The sequence below is a fragment of the Branchiostoma floridae genome, chromosome 12 (assembly GCF_000003815.2).
Source record: "Branchiostoma floridae strain S238N-H82 chromosome 12, Bfl_VNyyK, whole genome shotgun sequence".
NCBI lineage: Eukaryota > Metazoa > Chordata > Leptocardii > Amphioxiformes > Branchiostomatidae > Branchiostoma > Branchiostoma floridae.
The window spans coordinates 16,051,089-16,072,820 of record NC_049990.1 but is presented as its reverse complement, the minus strand read 5'-3'; the positions used below and the strand labels follow the sequence as shown (position 1 = coordinate 16,072,820).

General features: G+C 41.2%; 1 protein-coding gene across 1 annotated transcript; it reads left to right on the top strand.

Annotated features, from left to right (window-relative positions):
- On the top strand, window positions 1-20,352 carry LOC118427448 (integrator complex subunit 4-like). The gene is made up of 22 exons (XM_035837253.1): window positions 1-157; window positions 880-1,068; window positions 2,367-2,484; window positions 3,746-3,852; window positions 4,654-4,821; window positions 5,860-5,999; window positions 7,157-7,277; window positions 7,857-7,928; window positions 8,332-8,506; window positions 9,444-9,649; window positions 10,299-10,441; window positions 11,242-11,357; window positions 12,131-12,264; window positions 13,165-13,322; window positions 14,091-14,184; window positions 14,833-14,913; window positions 15,466-15,608; window positions 16,127-16,186; window positions 16,538-16,659; window positions 18,381-18,556; window positions 19,040-19,160; window positions 19,758-20,352. Exons 1-22 carry the CDS (start codon window positions 104-106, stop codon window positions 19,901-19,903), a joined length of 2,844 nt encoding a protein of 947 aa, XP_035693146.1. The 5' UTR covers window positions 1-103; the 3' UTR covers window positions 19,904-20,352.
- The last annotated feature ends 1,380 nt before the right edge of the window (window positions 20,353-21,732 follow it).

The following is a 21,732-nucleotide window of genomic DNA, read 5'->3' as shown; positions in this document are numbered from 1 at the left end:
CGTTAATCGTTGTGGGGACCCTCCATGCAGACCCTCATCTTGTCCCGCGGGATGCACTAGGGGATATCAGGTGTCCCGCCGGGGTGCACTCTGGGAAGGCAAGATGGCGGCACATCTGAAAAAACGAGCCTACGAAGAATTCAGCCACGTTATTCAGGTAATTGTATTATATTATATGATTTATGAATGAAATATTGTGTCAGGTATAATGTCAAGATAATCGTGCTCGAAAAATGTGGTGTAGCGCGCGGTTTCTGCAAGAGGTGGGGAGGGGGGCGATATATTTTTTGATGGACTGAACTGTGCACTGTGTCGATTTTTAGGCTTTATTGTATGTTTACCGTCTCGAAAGGGTAAGTCTTGTTTGGGCTAGGTTCTTTCTTCTTCCCTAAACAAATAAGGTTAAATGACCTGGACCAGACAGCTGTCACTATGGTTACTGGAGCTATGGAGGTGTAGCAGGCACACTGAGGTGTTGTAGCAAGTGGCAGGACAGCTGGAGGGGCTGGTCACCATATATCTAGTGCTGTTTTTCAGTACCAAGTTTTTTTGTTTCCAGGATCAGTTCTCTAATTCTGAAGAAAACATATACCCGGTATATAAGCCCTTTCACAGAGCTCAGAACGCATGTACTACTAGTACAGCAACAGGAATTCTAGGTAATATGTCAAAAGGGAAGGCCCCAAAAATGTAAACAGTCCTTGTCTCGATTTGCATGACAATGCCCAGATGGGTTTTGTTTTCAATTTCGGGGCCTTACTGTTTGACATATTACCTAGAATCCCTGTTGCCACACATGCACTCTAACCTCTGTGAAAGGGCTTATTCAAATCAGTGTTGTACTAAGAAGTATTGACTGTGTCTTATCTTTCTTTTAAGGAGGAGATCAAACCTCCTAAGAAGCTCAAGCTTGCCAGGAAACCATCTCCAGAAGAAGTCTTGGACCTCAGCACAGCCAAGACCCCCCAGGCCGCTGTCCAGCTGCTGTTGAAGTTCTCAAACAACCTGCCTGATGAGTCAGGTGCTGTGGAAGGTGCAGTCAGACATCTGTTGGAGTTCTGGTACAAGGTGAGGTCCAGGTAGCATGGGGGCCTTGTGCATGGTTATCAATTGTTTGAATGATATCTGCCTTTCATGTCATACCTGTGACGCGAAAACGTTCGATACGGGTGTTCCGGACCGCGTGATAACTTTCCGTACGGCCCGGGCTTATCACACAGGCTCCATTCGAATAAATCGAACTGTTTTGAGTGGGCCGAGTACGGCGCCATCGGAAGTTCGAATACCTGATTCGGACGTTGGAACATTACTGTTGCAACGCTTTTTTTTCGAGGGCAACAAATTTGTTCAACTTCTGGCGCATTTCGCATCAAAACAGTGGTTTTCTCAGGTGGGTATGACATGAATAAAATACAACACGGTGTATTCCGCATCACCCTCGGTCCCAGCCCTCCCGCGAATCGGATCACCCTTCGGCCTTCGGCCCGCGGTCGGGCTGGTACCTCGGATGATACGGAATACACCGTGTTGTATTCTATAATACAGCATCTGTAATTAGTAAATGGATTTAAAAGAATTTTCTGACAAATTTTGGACTATTGGACAAAACCATTTTTTGTCTGTTGTTGTTGGACCGGTCCTAAAAATTGGACCTGAAAAAAATCAATGGACCAAATCTTGGGCTGATGCCAATTAGCAATGAACAGATTGTATCAGCAGGCGTTCACACGTTTTGGTGCTTATGGGTTTAGGGAAATAACAAGAGCGAAGTAGAGTAGGGTTTATAGTCATTTCTACCAATCTTCTACAGTCAACATAGCGTTGTTTACATGAAGATAGAAGCTTAAAATGCCAATGGGTGTTAGATACCAAACAGCTTCCTTTGGAGCAAAATGAACCATTATTTTTTTAAGTATCCTTGGTATAGCCCATTTTGTCTCAAAGTCTCTTTACAACTTTTTTCAGACAGTTAGGTCCAGGTTCAGGTCCAGACAGGTTAGTGGACTTTGAATGCGGAAAATTCGCTGAAATCCATCCTCAGAAAAGCCAGATCGAAAAGCCTATTCAAACTGTTTGAGAATTGGAACCTGATGTTACCTAATTTTTATTGTGACATAACAATAAACTAATTCAATGATCAGGCGAGAAGCCATCAGTGCGGTATCAAACTTTCAAAGCAAACGGCACACCATGAAAGAGTCCTGTTCAAACTATGATGATTTTACATAAAAACAAATGAGAAATTGACTTTGGAGCATACAATAGTAAAGCAGGCTTTTCAATTTTCAGTTTATCTCCCCTTTAACAAGAGGTTGTTGATGTTTTTGACTGTAATGTAAACAATGAATTGTGTTTGTTGTTTACAGGAGAAGGAGTCGTATGTACGTAGCAAGATTGCCCAGCTGTTGGGGAGACTTGCCCACACGCCAGGGTTTGCAGCAGCCGCTCTTGTGGACGACCTCACATCGCTCTTACAGGCCGAAGGTGAGACAACTTCACATGGCGTAACTGAAGGGTACTTGTACTTGGCCCAGAGCAAAGAGGTCCTGGGTTCGAATCCTGCCATGCCACTTATCTTATGTCCTTTGGAAACGCATTTGAGAAATACTTCCTCACTCCACCCAGTTATAAATATGGGTACCTGACAGGCTTTTAGCTAGGATTTTATTATAGGGAGTCCAAATTTATTGGTGACTATTGTAGGGGGGTCCGGGTGCATCCACCTTCCATGGTGCTGAGTTTTTGATGTTTTGAGTTAAAATAGTGCATTCTAAAAGGTATCCTAAGAGGCAAAAATACTGTTACAGATGTCACAGTAGAAGGCTGTGACCACAGATGACCTGGTAGCATCCCTGGTCAATCAGAATTTCATGCCTGTCAGAGGATTTTTTCCCCAGTGTAAGGGCGTCCAGAGCGTCAAATTTCTTGTTATTCTAAGAAAAGTGCGTCCAGATGACGCGTTGACGCATGCCTGGCTAAAAGCCTGGTACCTGACTTTGGTTCAGGAGGTAAAAGGATGGCGGAAGGAGAGGGATGGGCTCTACCTTCTAATACCATGCCCTAGACACAGTAGATAACAACCCACTGTTCCTACATCCCTAAGAAGACTATGGGACTACCTTTGCCCTTGTCATATTCTATCTAAATCTATGCCATCCACACTGTATCAGATTTACTATTTCCACAAATGCCTAAAATTGTAAAGAGATGCACTTCATAATTACTGTCAAACTCTAGGGCTGGGTACCGGTACAGAAAATTCAGGTCCAGGTCCAGAGGATCAGGTCCAGGTCTGGACTTGAACCTGGACCTGATGCAGTATGACTCATACCAATGGTCCATTTCACTACAAAGAAATCTGTTTGGTGGAGTATTAGACTTACACTGGCGTTTTAAAAGCCTTCAACGCTGTCTGCACCTGTATGATTGGCTGTAAAACTTGGTAGAAATTACTATAAACTCTACTGTACTTCACTCTTGTTATTTTCTTCCACCCGCAAGCGCCAAAACGTGTGAATGCCTGATAAAATAATCTGTTAATTTTCTAATCGGTCCAACATCCGGTCAACCTAATTTTTTCAGGTCCGGTTTTTCTGGACCGGTCCAATAAGAAAAAACGGTTTTGTACCGGTACGCTGTACCGATACCTAGCCTTATTATAGACGATTCCAAGTGTGAGGAAAAGGATGGTTTTGTGAAGGACACTGAAGCTACTACATGAGTTCTTTTTTTTTTGTGTGTGTAGATTCCCACCAGGTGCGAGCCCAGTTGCTAGACTCCCTGCTACAGATCGGGCGTGGTCTCCCCCTACACCAAGACCTGCACAGGAAACTGGTGGCCATAGCACAACAGGTACTGTACGTGTTTTTTACGTTTCCAAATGCTATAATGTTCACAATTTACCACAGCGAAACATGCAAACTGCCCAAGTGTTGAAACATATTTCAAAGTGCAATAGAATATGGTACTGGGCATGTTCAAGATTTATTAAAGGGGCATTCCACTCCACACGGGAGTGTTTTTTTCCGATAGATATAAATTTTAGGAAGTGATAACTGCATACTACTTCACATTATACGATAAAGTACCCAGTTGCTCCACATACCTCAAAAGCATTCAATGTTCTACTAAACTCCCCAAGTACCCTCTAATTGAATTAATCCTATGGCTGAATACAATGCAAAACTTTTAGGTAAGGTTACAAAACTAATTTCAGGATCGCTAAGAAATCTCGTCTTGTTCTTGTATTCTTTGCTATATTATGAGCAATTTGCCCTCTCGGTATGCTTAGCGTACCTCATTTATTCCGGAAATATTCACGATAAACAAAGTGTCTATGCATATAGGGAATGCATGGGTAGGGTCTGCATGGGTTTAGTGAGTGTCATTATTGTTTTATAAAACACACATCACGTAATTCATCACATAGTGAATTCCACAAAATTCGGCTGATTATGTATTCATTGACACATTATCTATTGGAAAACAATACTCCCTTCTGGAGTGGAATGCCCCTTTAACTTGTGTGAACTATGCCATCATTTGCACATACCTACATGTATGTCCAGTTACAAGTTGTTCAATACAAAATGTATGTTTTACAATTTTTCCAGAAGATTTACTCATATTGTTTTACATTGCCCCTTCCCATAGTTCTTAGCAGACACGTACCATCTTGTCCGCTCTAAATGCCTGGAGCTGATTGGCTGCCTGGGTACAGCAGGGGTTGCTGGGAAGGGAGACCTGGCAGTAGAGAGGATCCTGGCGGATGCGTCACATGACCAGGACCCCAGGGTCAGAACCAGCGCACTGCAAGCGATGGTAGGGTTTTAAAAAACCATTATGGTTCTTGGTGGCAAATGTGCAGTTCTGGGCCATTGGTACACGAATGGGGTGTCAGGATTCTTATAATCACTTTGAAAATCCATCCAATAGGAGCTCAGGATTCTTAATCACTTTGAAAATTGATCCAATAGGATCTCAGAATTCCTAATCACTGTGAAAAGCGCATGATTTTCTGACACTGTTAAAAAAAAACAGTCTAATTCCATGGTGGTCAGTCAGACCATGTTGGTACATAAACTTAAGTCAACAGGATTGGGATGTCCTTAATTCTTCTGGTATAACAGAACTGTTATATTAACCCACGGTCCAGTATTCATTGTGCTTGTCAAATAGAGCCAAGCCTGCGGAATTTCACCGATACAGTGAAGCTGTAAATATTGTACATAGCATCTGTCTCCACTGTCACAGCCATTGGAAGAATACAAAAATGTAGCTCTTCAATGAGCTAAACTAGGTCAAAATCAATCTTTCTATCATAGATATGAGCATAGTACATTATACTGGAAGAAAAATTTGACTTTGTCTGTTCCAATCTGTTTTACGATTCTTTGTAGATATTGATGGTAATAAACTAAGATTTGCTTGTAAATAGGGCTGTGTACCTAACCAAATTTTCAGGTACAGGTACACTGGTTTAGGTACAGGTCCGGACCTGCACCTGTACCTAAAATAAGTTTAACCAAGTATATGTGAGTTAAACATGTAGCTAACTGTGTTTTCTAGTGATAAATTGTCATCTTTGTATGGGCAATTACATATTTGAATCTCAAAACAATTTCTTTGCAAGTTTTCTTAAGTTTCAACTGCAAGATTATCACCGTTGTCATTGTTGATTCGGGATTTACTTGTCCAGCAGTCTTAAAAAGTAGTGTTTATTAGTGATTTACTAAATTTAGGTACAGGTACAGGTACACAGATGTTTAGGTCCAGACCTGCGCTGTACCTAAACAGTTTTTTAAGTACGGTACAGGTACGGGTATTTAGGTACACAGCCCTACTTGTAAACCCTTCCAGTTGACCCTACACCAGCGAGGGCTGAAGCTGAGCCTAGGCGGGTACCAGCAGTCCTGTGCTGCTCTGACTGATGACTACGAGGGGGTCAGACTGGCTGCAGTCAAACTCATCTGGGTCTACAGTCAGCTATATCCAGAAACGTTAGTAGTTTTACATCTCCGTTCATCCTTTAGGCCACACTAACTTATAATTTTACGGATGACATTAATTTTCATCTGTTCGCCACAAAAAAACTGTGGCCACATGTCACATAAATAGCGTCCCTGGTATTTGGTGCTTGCCAGCGCAGAGGATCTCCTCTCCAGGGTAAGGGTGCACATGGTCAGGGCATGGGGCTACAGCTCCCTTGTTCTATCTTCAAACAAGAATGGCAATAAAACATTATTGAAATGGCAATGATTTTCTCTTACAGTCTTACTGGAGGTGAACATAAGACAAACCAAGCCTGGGAAAAAATGTTTAGGCCCGTGGTTTAGCAGCATTTCTTTCTTGATTTTTCTTTTTTTTTTCCTCCTGCATTAGTTTTGGGGTCTCCATAGGATGTCATCCATAGAATTAAGTCAAGGTGGCCTTATCAATCTAACTTTTGTTGTCCCCTTGTAGTGCACAGGCAGGTTAACTTGCGGTTTCTGTAGCAGGATAAATTTTTACAGGGAATTGTTGCTAGCCATTACAACTCTTTTACGTGCTTGAGGCACCTCTTTGAACATGGCACAACCATTTACGTCCCTTCCAAAAAACGGGTGCAGCCCCAACCGAGATCCACTTCCCTGGATTTGAACCGGGGTCTCCCTAACTGGAACCAGGAACTCAACTGTGATGCTGCTACCAACGACAGTCAATGCATGTTTTCATGGCAGACATACTTGCAATGTTGTTGTATGATTACTTTAGAGATACTAACCAATGACAGAGCTGTTTACTGTTTGCAGAATGATCCCTGTCCTCTCCTCCAATAAGGAGCCGCGTCTCATAGATTATGGTCTTGATGGAAGATGGTATTGGTGTGAAAGAACTGCCAAATACTTACTGTTTCTTGGCTGACATACGTCTAGTGCTGTTGTATGATTACTTTAGAGATACTGACCAATGACAGAGCTGTTTACTGTTTGCAGAATGATTCCTGTCCCCTCCTCCAATAAGGAGCCGCGTCTCATAGATTATGGTCTTGATGGAAGATGGTATTGGTGTGAAAGAACAGCCAAATAATACTGTTTCTAGGCTGACATACGTCTAGTGCTGTTGTATGATTACTGTAGAGAAAATGACCAATGACAGCTCTGTTTACTGTTTGCAGAATGATCCCTGTCCCCTCCTCCAATGAGGAGCTGCGTCTTGTGGATGATGGGTTTGCAAAGATCTGTAACATGGTGAATGACCTGACTATGACAGTGAGAGCAGAGGCCGCTGGACTACTGGTAAACTTTAAACATTCTTCCATTTGTTACCTCCATGAAAATGGAGGTACATGTACTGCTGTTGTCTTTGTTTGTTTCTTTCTTTCTTTGTGTTGTGTTTTCAGTAATTGGTACAGACCCCAGTTCTTCTGAGACCGGGGTCTTTGGTAGCTCACTGCAAAAAAAAGTGACAGAAACTTTCCAAGGGTTTAGGTTTCAGTTGACATTTCTTATTGTCTGCTGTGAAATTACATTAAATGCCAACATAGCTGGAAAGCATAGGAAGTGGTGTGTACCTGTTGTAAATACTGTGCATATTTATATGTGTTGAATATGACCTTGATTGACCTCAGAGATACTGTGTAAGCAAAATTGCAATTACCCACGTCATTGATTATTTGAAGAAAAAAAAACTACAATTAGCCTAGGATTTTCTTTATAATTGGCGCATGGCACATTATATGCAAGGGTTTCTTCTTTTTGACACCACTAGTTTTGCTTGACAAAAAATCTTTTCAATGGTGTTTGGGTGGTCAATCTCTATTTAAATCCTGATTATACATTAAGAAAAATACAGTGTCATGTTTTAATACTTTTCAGGGTTCACTACACAGAGTCAGTGCTCGGTTCCTGGAACAGACTCTGGACAAAAAGCTCATGTCTCATCTTAGGGTAAGTCACTGTTGAGCTTGGAAAACTCTTGTGGTTTCTTTGACATGGATTTAAACCAACAGAGATTCCCCCACAAGATGATTTTCCTGTTGAATATCACAGTGGTTTTAGTTTCTTTATATTAAGGAGAAAATTTGTGCTGTGATTCAATTGTGTGGATGACTCCGCATGTGCATCGATTTTCATCCATATGCAACAAAATACATATTTTTGTAATCGTAAGAATGTGTTTAGTCATTTGTTCAACCTTCTTGACAGCTTACATTTCAAGGTAAAAACAATTTTGGGGGTGCCAAACCTTTTCATATTCATGCACTCTTATCAGTTTTGGGTTTTCCAGAGGATGTCATCCATATAATCAAATCAACATGGCTTAATGTATGCAAAACTTTCTCATCACCAGAGGAAAAGAACAGCTCACGAGCGAGCGAAGGAAATGTACGCGCGCGGGGAGTGGTCCACGGGGAAGAAATGGGGAGACGACGCCCCAAAGGAAGAGCTGGACACGGACTCCATCAGTTTGATTGACAGCGGAGCCTGCGGGGCCTTCGTTCATGGCTTAGAGGACGAGTTCTTAGGTAACGGTTTTTGGCATCAACTCTGGGGTGGAGCCATTTTTGTCCTTGTCCCTGACTCTATGTCAGAGCTGTCTCCTGGACCTGTCCCTCCATCCCAAAATGAAAATTTGCCGGTAAGGGCAGCAAAAAATTTGACACCCCATCCTTCCAAAAATGTTAATGTAAATGCATTTAAGTTCGCAGGGATTTAATTTTGAGGGGGCGGGAAAAGGGACTTTTCACGGTGGATTTAAGTTCGCGGTAACACCATAGACTGCAGTCTAATACCATAATAGAAAAATATTCGCGGTGGTTTTATGTTCGCGGTGAAGTGGTCACCGCGAAAACCGCCAACATTAATCCACCGCGAACATTAATCCACCGTGAACATTTCTGCATTTACAGTAACTTCCTGAAAATGCATTTTGTAAGCTTAAGATAGCAACAATAAGTAACAACAGGGCGGGCACCTCAAACTACTAGTACAAAATGTATATGTGGGATGGGAAAAATCTAAGCTGCAGGCAGCTCTGTTCTTTCTCCACTTTGTGTAAATGAATGCGAATGGTCTTAAGTAAACTTGACTTTATTATCTTTTGGCATGGAAGCTTTTGACAGTTACTGCACAGTCATGTAAGGTTTTATCATGATCATAAGGGCCTCTACTCTTGTTGTTAGATAAGTCTCGGGAGTTCTTTAACAGCCTTAGAGTGTACCTGTTGTCACATGTTTCACTTTGTGCACTTGAATGCAGGAATAAGAGTTATTGACCCATAGTGATACCATGTTTTGTCACTCTAACTGTTACAACGTTTATGGTTGTCTATACTAAAGATTTAAGCATTTTTTTAACGATCTTGTTTGTTTTTTTGTTTCATAAATATGCAGTCTGCTGAGGATGTCATCCATGAAATTTTACTTGCTGTGGCCTTATACCAAATATGTGTCTTCCCCACAGAGGTTCGCAGTGCGTCTGTTGACTCCCTTTGCGAACTTGCCTCCAACAACCCGACCTTTGCTCAGCAGAGCCTGGACTTCCTGGTGGACATGTTTAACGATGAGATCGAGGGCGTGAGACTCAACTCCATCCGCTCCCTGCGCAAGATCTGTCGCCATGTCGTGTTACGGGAGGACCAGTTGGATACAGTTTTGGGAGCACTCGATGTAGGTTTTTAGATAATAGCAACTTCTGTGTCAAGAGTGGTTTCACAGATTTAGAACATTTTACACAGTAGTAAAGCTGTCATGTATCTGATACATTTTAAGCTTTCAAAGTGTAATACTCACACCTCATTCAGAAGGAATGAAGTTTGTTTTTTTTGCCTTGTCTGTCTGTGTTTCTGTGGTTCCCAATATATGTACTAGTAATGCTAATACATGCTAATACGTCCTTTATGTTAGAATAGGTTGAATTTTACATGTAGCTCAGCCCACATTTGTCTAAACATAGAAATTTAAATGTTTGACAGGCAAGCAGTCACTGTCTCATTGGTCAAACTGCTAATTGCCATGCTGTCATTGGTTGCATTGCTAATTGTGATGGACAGTCAGAATGGCCTACATTTGTAATTTTGTCAGTGGGACTAGAAGAGTTGCAAGTGAAGGCAGTACACAAATACTAAAGGGGGTGAAGTCTGCCATCTCTGATTGTGTAGTCAAGAAACAAATTGATGAAAATTGCTGGAAAAGTACTAGATGACTAAATTTTAGCCATTCATAATATGTTAGCATTCCGTAATTCGAAAACGTTTTCATGGCTTTGATTTTTGTGCTTGAAATACACTGTTGAAAATTATGATTGTTTTCTTTTCAGGATGCGTCTAAACCAATCCGTGAGGCCCTTCACGAGTTGCTGTGCAGTTGTCAGCAGCTGTCCAAGGCCTGTCTGAACAGCACCATCCACGCCATGCTGCGTAACCTCAGCAAGTACCCTTCAGACAGGCTGTCTATATGGAGGTCAGTACTCATGGGTATTACTGTGGGGATGTAGTGCCTCCACTCCTGAGGCATTGCCAAAAAAGGCTTGAATGTTTTAGCAACTTTTGTTTGGACTTAAATATGTACATGTAAAAGAGCTAACTGTTTGAAAGTCTGCAACTGAAACGCTCCCTGCAGTTCCAAAGAAATCTGCTAGAACTTACAATGCATGTCCCTCCTTCCGGTCTTTGTGTATAAGGGCTAACAACTATGAACATGTAGTTCTTCAGTATTGAGACAGTACCAACCAAGAATTTTAGAATTCTGTACAGTTAAGCATGAAACATTTGATTTCATAATCTGTACATATTAGTTATTATGGACCCTGAATGTACATGTACTATTAATGTTGATATAGTAGTTGTTGTAGCCCTTGTAATGCCTAGTAGGACATAGAACAGAAAGTATCCTTTCTGTTTCAGTAGCAGGGTAAATTTTCACATGGAGGTTTGCATTGTCAATAGAAATGTATGTTATCATTGCCGTTGTTGGTTTTCTCCTTTTGACCTGCTTGAGTCTGTCAAATCTCTTGAACATGGGACCCTTTTTGCACCCCTTCCAGAAGACAAGGCAGCCACAACCAATCCCATGACTTGAACCCTGGTCTCCTAGTTACCAACTAATTTAAACCAGGGGGTCTCGTATAGTTGGACCACTGGCTGAGACATCCGGATGTAGAATATCATTTAGAATGTCTGTATTAGTATTTTAAACTTTAAAAAACTACACTGCAGTGTATATACATTTTTGACCTTAAGGTCACTGTTTTGACCTCCCAGGTGCATGCAGCAGGTGGGCAGCCATCATGCTGACCTTGTGGCGACCTTGACCCCTGAACTCCTGTGTGCACACCCGTACTTCGATGCCACAGAACCTGACATGGATGATCCAGCATGTATCCTTCTGTTACTTGTTTGTTTGTTTGTTTGTTTGTTTGTATTGTATACCCCATAAACCACCTCATTGCATAATACTCCCTGTTAATACAGCTACATACCTGGGCAGATTTGTCTGATCTATTCACACTGAGAAGGACCCCTACTCTTTTTGATAAGTGTGGTGGGTTCTTTAATGTGTCCAAAGTGTCCTATACATCTGTGTAGAGTATTTTATGATTGTGACACAATATACACAGGGCATGTCAGATGATTAAAATCCATGGCCTGTATGGTCAGGATTAGGGGTACCATTTTTTTCTTGTTGGAATGGTCTTGAAAAACCGAACCCCAAAAAATCCAGTGGACCGGATGTTTGACCAATTAGAAAATGAACAGATTATACCGGCACTGTAGTGACAGGCATTAACATGTTTTGAGGCTTATTTGTCCAAGAAACTATCAAGAGTGAAATACATGTAAAGGAGAGTTAACAGTCATTTCTACAGTCAAACTAGGTCTTACTTACGAGTCAGTTAGCCTTGCTTACATTAAGTCAGCTTATTGCACAAAACAGATTCCTTTGCAGCAAAATGGACCATTGTTTTGAGTATTGCCCATTCACAAACAATTAGGTCCAGGTTCAGGTCTAGACTTGGACCTAATCCTCTGGACCTGGACCGTACCTGTACCTGAATTTTCTGTACCAGTACTTAACCCTAGTCTGAACCAATTACCATTACGCCATGCTGACACCACAGTTTTGTGTATGAACCTTAACCCCTCCCACCAGACATAGCTATCCTGATCCTGGTGTTTAACGCAGCAGTGTCCTGCCCCACCCTACAGCCCATGTTCCCAGAACACACACTCAGGCACTACGACTACCTTAGAGACAGCCTGACAGAACTGGTGCCACAACTCAAGGTTAGGAAACTGTTCTGTTTCAAAAGACCGATTTTGAGTGACATCAGTGCTGAGTTTGCTGCCATGTTTTGGTCCCTATTTGCATTTCTGTGAATTATTTTCCAATATTGAAGGATCTTCTTACCCTCTCAAATGACCACTTTTAAATGTCTGAATCTCAAATAATGAAAAAGCAGAAGATTAGACTTGAAAACAGAGCAGATGAATTACCGAAATATATTTAATGTATTACCGAATATTGAAATGCAGATACTAGTGACACCAACATGGTTGTTGGCACCTGCGAGAGAATGGAAATGAGTAAAAATGCTCTGTTATAAAAACTGTTACATTTTTGCTTGAATGTCTATACTATGACAATCAAATGGTTATCTGCAATACGTCTAATGGGAGATCATCACGGTCAGATCACCCCCAGACAGTTTCGCCAGCTTGCTGCCAATAGACGGAACTGGAGAAAAGCTTGCAATGATCTGCGCTGCAGCCAACCGATCATAATGATGATGACAGTAATCATGTCAGTGCCTGGTAAGGGTATAAGGGTGTAAACGCCGACTCAGTGCTACAGGTACACCGACTTCTATGGTATTTTGGACACAATGAACAAGCCAGTGGCTGCATCAGCACCATCACCAAGCTACCAGGCAACAGATCAAAGTTGTAAGCTGACCAAGGAAATCTTGGAAGGTGTGTGAAGGACATGGAAGTGTGTGGACTAACCAGGGTGAACCTGCTGGACAGAGCCGCTTGGAAGCACGTTATGAAGACTAGCTGACTGCTGCCCATACCTGTGTTAGGGACCCACATAACAGTCCAGTCAAAATTTCTCACTCGAATATTGGATACTATACTACAATTTGTATGTTACAACATTCTAAAACACCTTTGTCGTTCCATCAGTTGGAAGGCCATCGTTCCCTGATGATGAGTCCTGAGCGACAGCGGCGCCCGAGCCTGGACGACCACGGGAGTTTCCTGCAGCACATCCTGAGCCGCCTGGGGGCACTGCCGAACATGCAGCATACTGCAGCTGTGGGACTTCTGCAGATGACAATAAGGTTAACCTTTATATTTCATCTTTTTATTACCTTCAATGAGTCCTCCCCAGAGTATGGAATAGCAGAGGCCCTCCAGTATACTCCTCGCCCAGCGCCACTATACTACTTTTGAAATTTAGGGTGTTTCTTCCCTTTTTTTTGGTTAGTTTTGCTAAAATTAATAAAAATTCACAGATTTTTGTGCAAGTGGCATCATTTTTCCAGTCAGCATTGTCTGGAAAAACTTGACGTGAATTGGCCATTATGAAAACAATAGTCGTTTTGCCACTTCACAACAAAGGACTCACTATTTTGTGAGACACCCTCTGTCAGTGCAAAATGAACCCATTTTCATGAAAGTGCAGCACGTTGGTTCGGGTTATTTTTGCCAGCCCCTCCACTATACTAAAAAATTCTGGGGAGAACCCTGCCTTCACCAAGAAGGTTATGCTTTTGTGTGTGCACGTCTGTGTGTCATATATGATCAACCAAAGTTTAGATGATTATTCCAAACTTTTTGTGTTTATATGGTCTATAATAGTATCTACATGTATAGTAGGTCCGTATTTTGTCTTACATCCTAGTATTATGGGTTTATTAAGAAAGCAAAACCTGTTCTGTTTTACCCATAGGCAATGGGTGTCGCCATCTTGGAAAATGGGTGCCACTATCTTGTACATTTTTGTAAAAAGACATTGTTCCTCAATAAGATTGTGGTAGTAATTTTGGATAACATTGTTGGTCCTTTTTTGGTATATGTGATGACCATGATTGTGTTTGTGTTAAAAGAGACTTGGAAAGAGTGGGGAGTTTAGAGCCCCAACTCGCTGCTACGGCTGCCTGCACTGCCATGTACCTACACTGTCACATGCTGTTCCGCAAGGTGGGTACATGCTACATGGAGTACTAGTATTTATGTCATACCTGTGACGCAAAAACGTTCGATACGGGTGTTCCGGACCGGGTGATAACTTCCGTATCAGACGGGCTCTAAGTTGTATCACACAGGCTCCATTCGAATAAATCAAACTATTTCGAGCGGGATGAGTGTGGCGCCGTCAAAAATTAGATTACCTGATTTGGACGTTGGAACATTACTGTTGGAACACTTTTGGTTCGAGGGCACCAAATTTGTTCAACTTCTGGCGTATTATGCATCAAAACATGGGTTTTCTCAGGTGGGTATGACCAAATGTCGGTCGATAATGTTGGCCAATATCAGACTCTCCAATATCAGCGGTGCTGCATGAGAGTCTGAGTAATGTACCTTGTCACATTCGTAGATAAATGTTGGCCATATAAGAAAGATTCTATTCCTCCATATTTGTTATCCTGCAAAATTAATGTTTCTTTTCAGTGGAATAAATATTTTACTTTCATCATGTGCTTTTCCATAGTCTACCATGTTATACAATGTAAGATAGCTTGTTACGTGTGAAGTTACAGTAATGTTTTTGTGTTTCCTATAGGCACTGTCTGACCAGTTCTGTGTTACGTGTGAAGTTACAGTAAATTTTTGTGTTTCCTATAGGCACTGTCAGACCAGCTGTGGGCCATGCCTGCAGCACTAGGTGCAGTACAGTGTGCGACAGTCAGGGCATCAGTCAGACAGGTACTACATGTAGATCATACTCGCAGCATTACCAACTTTTCTTGTATCTGACACAAGCAGTCTGTATTGTGGCAACGAGTTAGGATAATGGTTAGGGTGTTTGGCCCTGAACCCAAAGATCCTGGGTTGGAGTCCCCTTGACATGCCACTGATGTTGTGCCCTTGGGAAATGCACTTTTTATGCCTTTCCTCAATTTCCATCCAGGTGTGAAAATGGTTGGTACATCAGACTTTGTTTAGGGATATTAAAGGTGGTGGAAGGAGAGGGATGGGCTCTGCCTCCCAATACCGTGCTGTAGACACAGAGGATAACAACCCACTGACCCTACGGCCTAAAAAAAAGCAATTTTTAAAACCATTTCCAGTTTGATTGAAGAACTTAAAACCAGTCTTTCCATTACAGTACAGTACATAATAATACCACTACGGCTAACTTAGAATCACCACAGACACATCATTTTCTGACTACTGGCAAATTAAGTCACCACAATTAAAGGTATTTACAGAAATTCTGTATGGCTGTTACATCCATTTACCCTACTCCCTCTGCAGATGTTGGAGTTGACCCATCAGATGGAGCAGTTGTTCCTGGGTCTGAGTTCAGAAGAGGTGGGGTGTGTCCTGCAGATGAGACTGAAGGCTCACACACTACAGCTGCTGGTGGACTTACGGGGGAGACAAGCAGGAGCTAAAGGGTAGGCTATGTTCTCACCAATGGGAATTCTGTAAATTTTTCAGTTTTTTGTTTTGTTTACAGTTTTCTAACTTTTCAAAATTTAACAGCTTGTGAATCAGCAAGTTGTTGCCCAAGTCGAGATGCATACTTTATTTGAGTTTATTGCACAGATGTGGTACAGTGATGTGGTACAGTGATGTGTTTATAGGAGGGGTGCAAACTGTTCACATTGTTTTTGTGTTCATTTCTTCTATTTTGAGCAATTTTGTAAGTTGCAGTAGGTAATTCACAAGTCTGCAGACTGAGTTAGTGCCAGTGGGGAACACTGGCATTTTTTGCAAATTTAAGGAAGGATATAAACATCTTTGATATATGCAAAATTATGTTCAACTGCTTACTTTGCGAATATTACTTACTTTTGCCCATCGTTTGAAAATTATATTCACCTAAGTCCCAACTCCCCCATAGAAGGCAGTTGACAAGTTGCTAAAGAAAATGTATCTTGAAGTACTTGTTTGGTTCTGTTGAATTTTGTAGGACTAAGACCTCCTCACAGCTGTGTGAGTTGTATCTGCAGAGAGTGACTGAAGTACAGAGGTGGGTTATATAATGCTTTTTTGTTGTAAATCTTTAAGCAAATAATCATTGACTGTATCTGATATACATTATATTGTTAGTTAAGGGAAGTACAAAAACATAAGATGAGAGGCATTTGTATTCTTGTCATTGTGAAACTAATAAAGTTTTTTGAATGTGAATACAGATATTTGTATTTAGATTCAGAGATCTGTGAATCACACAAAATTTACGTCAACTGGAGGATGCTTTTTAGAATTTGATTTTATCAAAGAATATTAGTAAGTATGAAGATTTTGTTACAAAATTATATACTCATGCATACATTCTACTGACAAAACTCTACTGTTATGTTGTATGTTTCTTTCCTAGTTATCTGAACAGTAAGAAGGTGCAAGCAGACCCCTTCACACAGGCCCTGATGGCTGAGATGTCCATGTTAGAGTCCAGTAAAGCCTCCCTCATTGCAAAGTACCTCCTACCACTCATTCAGGGTAAGTGTAGAGCAGCACAAAGTTGTCAGAAAAATCTATCCACTCATTCAGGGTAAGTGTAGAGCAGCACAAAGTTGTCAGAAAAATCTATCCACTCATTCAGGGTAAGTGTAGAGCAGCACAAAGTTGTCAGAAAAATCTATCCACTCATTCAGGGTAAGTTTAGAGCAGCACAAAGTTGTCAGAAAAATCTATCCACTCATTCAGGGTAAGTGTAGAGCAGCACAAAGTTGTCAGAAAAATCTATCCACTCATTCAGGGTAAGTTTAGAGCAGCACAAAGTTGTCAGAAAAATCTATCCACTCATTCAGGGTAAGTTTAGAGCAGCACAAAGTTGTCAGAAAAATCTATCCACTCATTCAGGGTAAGTTTAGAGTAGTGCAAAGTTGTCAGAAAAATCTATCCACTCATTCAGGGTAAGTTTAGAGTAGTGCAAAGTTGTCAGAAAAATCTATCCACTCATTCAGGGTAAGTTTAGAGCAGCACAAAGTTGTCAGAAAAATCTATCCACTCATTCAGGGTAAGTGTAGAGCAGCACAAAGTTGTCAGAAAAATCTATCCACTCATTCAGGGTAAGTTTAGAGCAGCACAAAGTTGTCAGAAAAATCTATCCACTCATTCAGGGTAAGTTTAGAGCAGCACAAAGTTGTCAGAAAAATCTATCCACTCATTCAGGGTAAGTTTAGAGCAGCACAAAGTTGTCAGAAAAATCTATCCACTCATTCAGGGTAAGTTTAGAGTAGTGCAAAGTTGTCAGAAAAATCTATCCACTCATTCAGGGTAAGTGTAGAGTAGTGCAAAGTTGTCAGAAAAATCTATCCACTCATTCAGGGTAAGTTTAGAGTAGTGCAAAGTTGTCAGAAAAATCTATCCACTCATTCAGGGTAAGTTTAGAGCAGCACAAAGTTGTCAGAAAAATCTATCCACTCATTCAGGGTAAGTTTAGAGTAGTGCAAAGTTGTCAGAAAAATCTATCCACTCATTCAGGGTAAGTTTAGAGCAGCACAAAGTTGTCAGAAAAATCTATCCACTCATTCAGGGTAAGTTTAGAGCAGCACAAAGTTGTCAGAAAAATCTATCCACTCATTCAGGGTAAGTTTAGAGTAGTGCAAAGTTGTCAGAAAAATCTATTATGATATGATAATCAATATATATCATTATCATAATAGTATGTCATAATGATATTCTTCAATGTGAATTATGCCCTACGGTTACTTACAAGGGACAAATTGTGCAACTCTTCATGAGTTGTGAAAACACCTGGCCAGTGACCAGTTACAACTGAAGAAACCACTGAGTGAGCAAAGCAAATGAAGACTGGTGTATTCGGTAGCTTATTCATTATGTCACCCTAGCTAAGCACTCACCCTTAGGCTAATATTAATGACAAAGGACAAATTGATTCAAGGTTAAATAGGTGTTTAGAGTGAGATAATGCATGGCCTGTGACCTATAACCTCACTGAATAAACCATTGAGTGAGCGAAGCAAATTAGCTGGTGTATTCCTTAGTTGTTTATTATGTCAAACACCTTATGCAGGCCATTAAACCTGTATTACATGTAATTAACAGAAAACATAGTAGTAGATGCTTAACAAAAAGGTAAAACTTATTATGGCGTTATCAATAATGATGACAAATATATCACTTTATTCCTTTGAGACCAAAGCATCGCAATTTGAGGGATCAAAGAACCTATTGTTGTTTATGTGTGATGACAGGTCATATCCCCCCAGCTATGGAGATAGGGAACTGTGTGCGGCAGGCGCGAGCAGACATCGTAGAGCCGTCCGGAGAGTCCGATAACGTCCAGCGGTTCACCGCCGGGCTGGCACTGGCGATAGATGTGGACGCCACACTGGATAATGTGACTCAGGCACAAGATGTGCTCATACAAGTAAGGTATAGAGCAAGAAATAAGAGGGGGGTGGATTTGATAGGAGTGAAAAATATTAAATTTTGTTCTGCTGAAGGCAATTCACCAACTCGGGCTTTGTACTAAAACGTAAACCCACAAATTTGTAATAGTGAACGAAGGGGTTCCTCTTGCTGTTTTTACAATTAGGTCACTGCATCTATTTGCTACCGGGTCCTGGGTTGATTTTAACTGCATACTAAAGAAATCCCAGGGCCCTGCCATGCCCCAAAATAGCCACAGGTAGTGGTCATGCCCGAAAGTGCAGAAAAACAGACCATATCCAAAGGGACCCCTTTTACGAAATGGGGCTGTAGCATTACCGGTATCATGTTGCAAACTTATGAATGTCTTTGCCCACAGAAATAATGCTCTGCATATGCACGATCCCATTTCGTTTGATGTTAATCCAACCACAAACTATACACGACTACAACCATGGTCTCCCCTTGGTGTTTCTCCCAGCTGAAGTTCCCAGATGGCCAGACCCAGCTCACCAGTGTGAGACCTGCCGACATCCACAGACTGGGTCCCCTCCGTCACCGCGTGCTGACACAAGTTTACCTGTCTCACCAACAATGGACAGGTGAGAAATACATCTCTATTTTATCTCTGATGATAATGTCATGGGTTTGAATCCTGCCATGTCACCAATCTTGTGCCCTTGGGAAAGGCTCATTATTGGACTTTCCTCGCCTCAATTGGGGCAGTTAGGCCATGTTGATTTGATTATTATGGATGATATCCATGCGTGCATCAATTTTTGTCTATTTGCAAAAATAAAAGTTTTTGGTTTTGACTACTAAGTATACTGTACAAAGCAGTGGTAAAATGAGCAACAGGTCAAGAAAGAAGACATGAAAGAACAAAAATGGACAGTCTATTGTTCAGTATAACCATATTCATGTGTTCTGTCATTTGCTGAGCCATCCTGAACACTTAGATTTCACACTGAAGGAAACTTTTTTTGGCAAACTTTTTTTATTTATTTATTTATTAAAACGCATCAGTTTTGGGATTCCCAGAGTATGTCATCCATATAGTCAAATCAATATAATGGTCTTACTATAATTACAATCGTATTGAGATCACTCAAGGTACTGTCATTACAAACCTTTGTGATTTAGTCCCACCAAAACATCAATGTATGCTTGGAATAACTGTGTAACTCCCCACCCCACAGAGCCATGCCATGTGGAGCTGGGAATGGTACTGCCCTACTCTGGGGGAGACCAAGAGGACGAGGAGGAGGGGGGAGCAGCATCCAATGTGATCCCTCTCTGTAAACCTGTCAAAGTTTATATCCTACCCACCCCCACCAAGAGATGAGGTGGTATTGTCCAGATGTTGTACAGATGTATAATGACAAACTCTCCATATAACTATGTACAGTGACTATTTACATAGGAAGAAGATGGACTGAAAGTTGACTTATTCATTTATAAACTTCCCCTGTCAGGGCTCGAAATACTTTTTTCTGCATACCTGCACCGGTGCAGGTAACATTCAAAATTACCTGCACCAGACATTTTACCTACACCAATTTGAATTTAGGAAGTATGGATCATACTGAAATTGTTCAGGAACCATTGCTACTTTTTTCTTAATACTTTGTAGGTGGTAACATACAGCTAATAACAATCCACATACACCTACATTATAGGACATTTATGTATAAAACCCAGTACATGGACCAGTGCAGGTTAGGTGCAGGTAGACACCAGAAATACCTGCACAGCTCCAATTTTACCTGCACTTACCTGCATATGCTGGTGGTATTTCAAGCCCTGCCTGTAAATCCCATATATATAGAATACAACACGGTGTGTTCCGTATCGCCCAAGGTATCAGCCCGACCGCGGGTCGGATCGCCCGACGGCCGAAGGCCGGAGGGTGATCCGACCCGCGGGAGGGCTGAGACCGAGGGTGATGCGGAATAGACCGTGTTGTATTTTATTTATGTCATACCCACCTGAGAAAACCCATGTTTTGATGCGAAATGCGCCAGAAGTTGAACAAATTTGGTGCCCTCGAAAAAAAAAAGCGTTCCAACAGTAATGTTCCAACGTCCGAATCAGGTATTTGAACTTTCGATGGCGCCGTACTCGGCCCACTCGAAACAGTTCGATTTACTCGAATGGAGCCCGTGTGATAACCCCGGGCCGTACGGAAAGTTACCAGCCGGTCCGGAACACCCGTATCGAACGTTTTCACGTCACAGGTATGACATAAATAACACATATGGCCTGGCGTGTGAGAGGGGAGCATTTCATAATTCTTCATGATCAAGAAACTGACATTAGTTTGTTCTGTTTATTTCTCTTCACCAGGATAATAGTTACTTTAAATTTTGTTATGTCATATCCAATAAATTCTGAATGCGAAAATGAAGGAGTTTTGGATAAAAAGAATTCATGATTTACGTGTACATAGAGTATAAGTAGTTGACATAGTTGTTAAAATAAGAACGTTATGTAAATTATAATGTCCTTGGTCATAATAAATGATGTTTATCTCATAATTCCGTTGTGGTGTTTTTCATCTGGAATAGAAATATCAAGCATAATGTTATGCAACGTTATATTTCATGACATTTTTCTCGCCCAAATTCTATTAGTATGTTGTGCATGAACATTTTAGGGAACCACTGGCCCTAGTCCCAAATCACTAGCTCTACAAGTACATTCTGATGATTTTAAGGTCTTTGATTGTTCAATGTTAGTTCATGGTGAAATAAGATTCATACACAAAAAACACTCTAAAGTTGCCTAATGTATTTTATCAACTTTTAGGCCTTTTTCATACGTTGCAGTCTTCCATGGTTAGTGGTGTAAATTAAACAAATTTATTTTCATACAAAGATGCAGATGTTTTTAAACAGATGTCGAAACGTTACCCCGAAATTAAATCCCCGCGAACTTAAATGCATTTACAGTAGTCTCGAACGTAGATGCATTTTGTAGCACACTGCACAACCTGAGTTTAAGTTGTGCCAAACAACCTAATTATATATAGTTGTGAGGTGGAACCCAGCAACTGCTTATTCGTCTCTTGACAACACTGTGATATCAGCTGCCTTGCTGGTGCCATTGACAGATCCAGCTGGATATAGTCTGTCCAGGCAGCTAAAATCAGGAGAAACCAGACTGATGCACATG

Bases quoted from the DNA above. Each gene is read 5' to 3' on its own strand.
- LOC118427448 (XM_035837253.1), top strand. From the start codon at position 104: ATGGCGGCACATCTGAAAAAACGAGCCTACGAAGAATTCAGCCACGTT. The intron at 7,278-7,856 runs GTAAACTTTAAA...AATACTTTTCAG, and splicing joins CAGAGGCCGCTGGACTACTG to GGTTCACTACACAGAGTCAG. The intron at 18,557-19,039 runs GTAAGGTATAGA...TGTTTCTCCCAG, and splicing joins CACAAGATGTGCTCATACAA to CTGAAGTTCCCAGATGGCCA.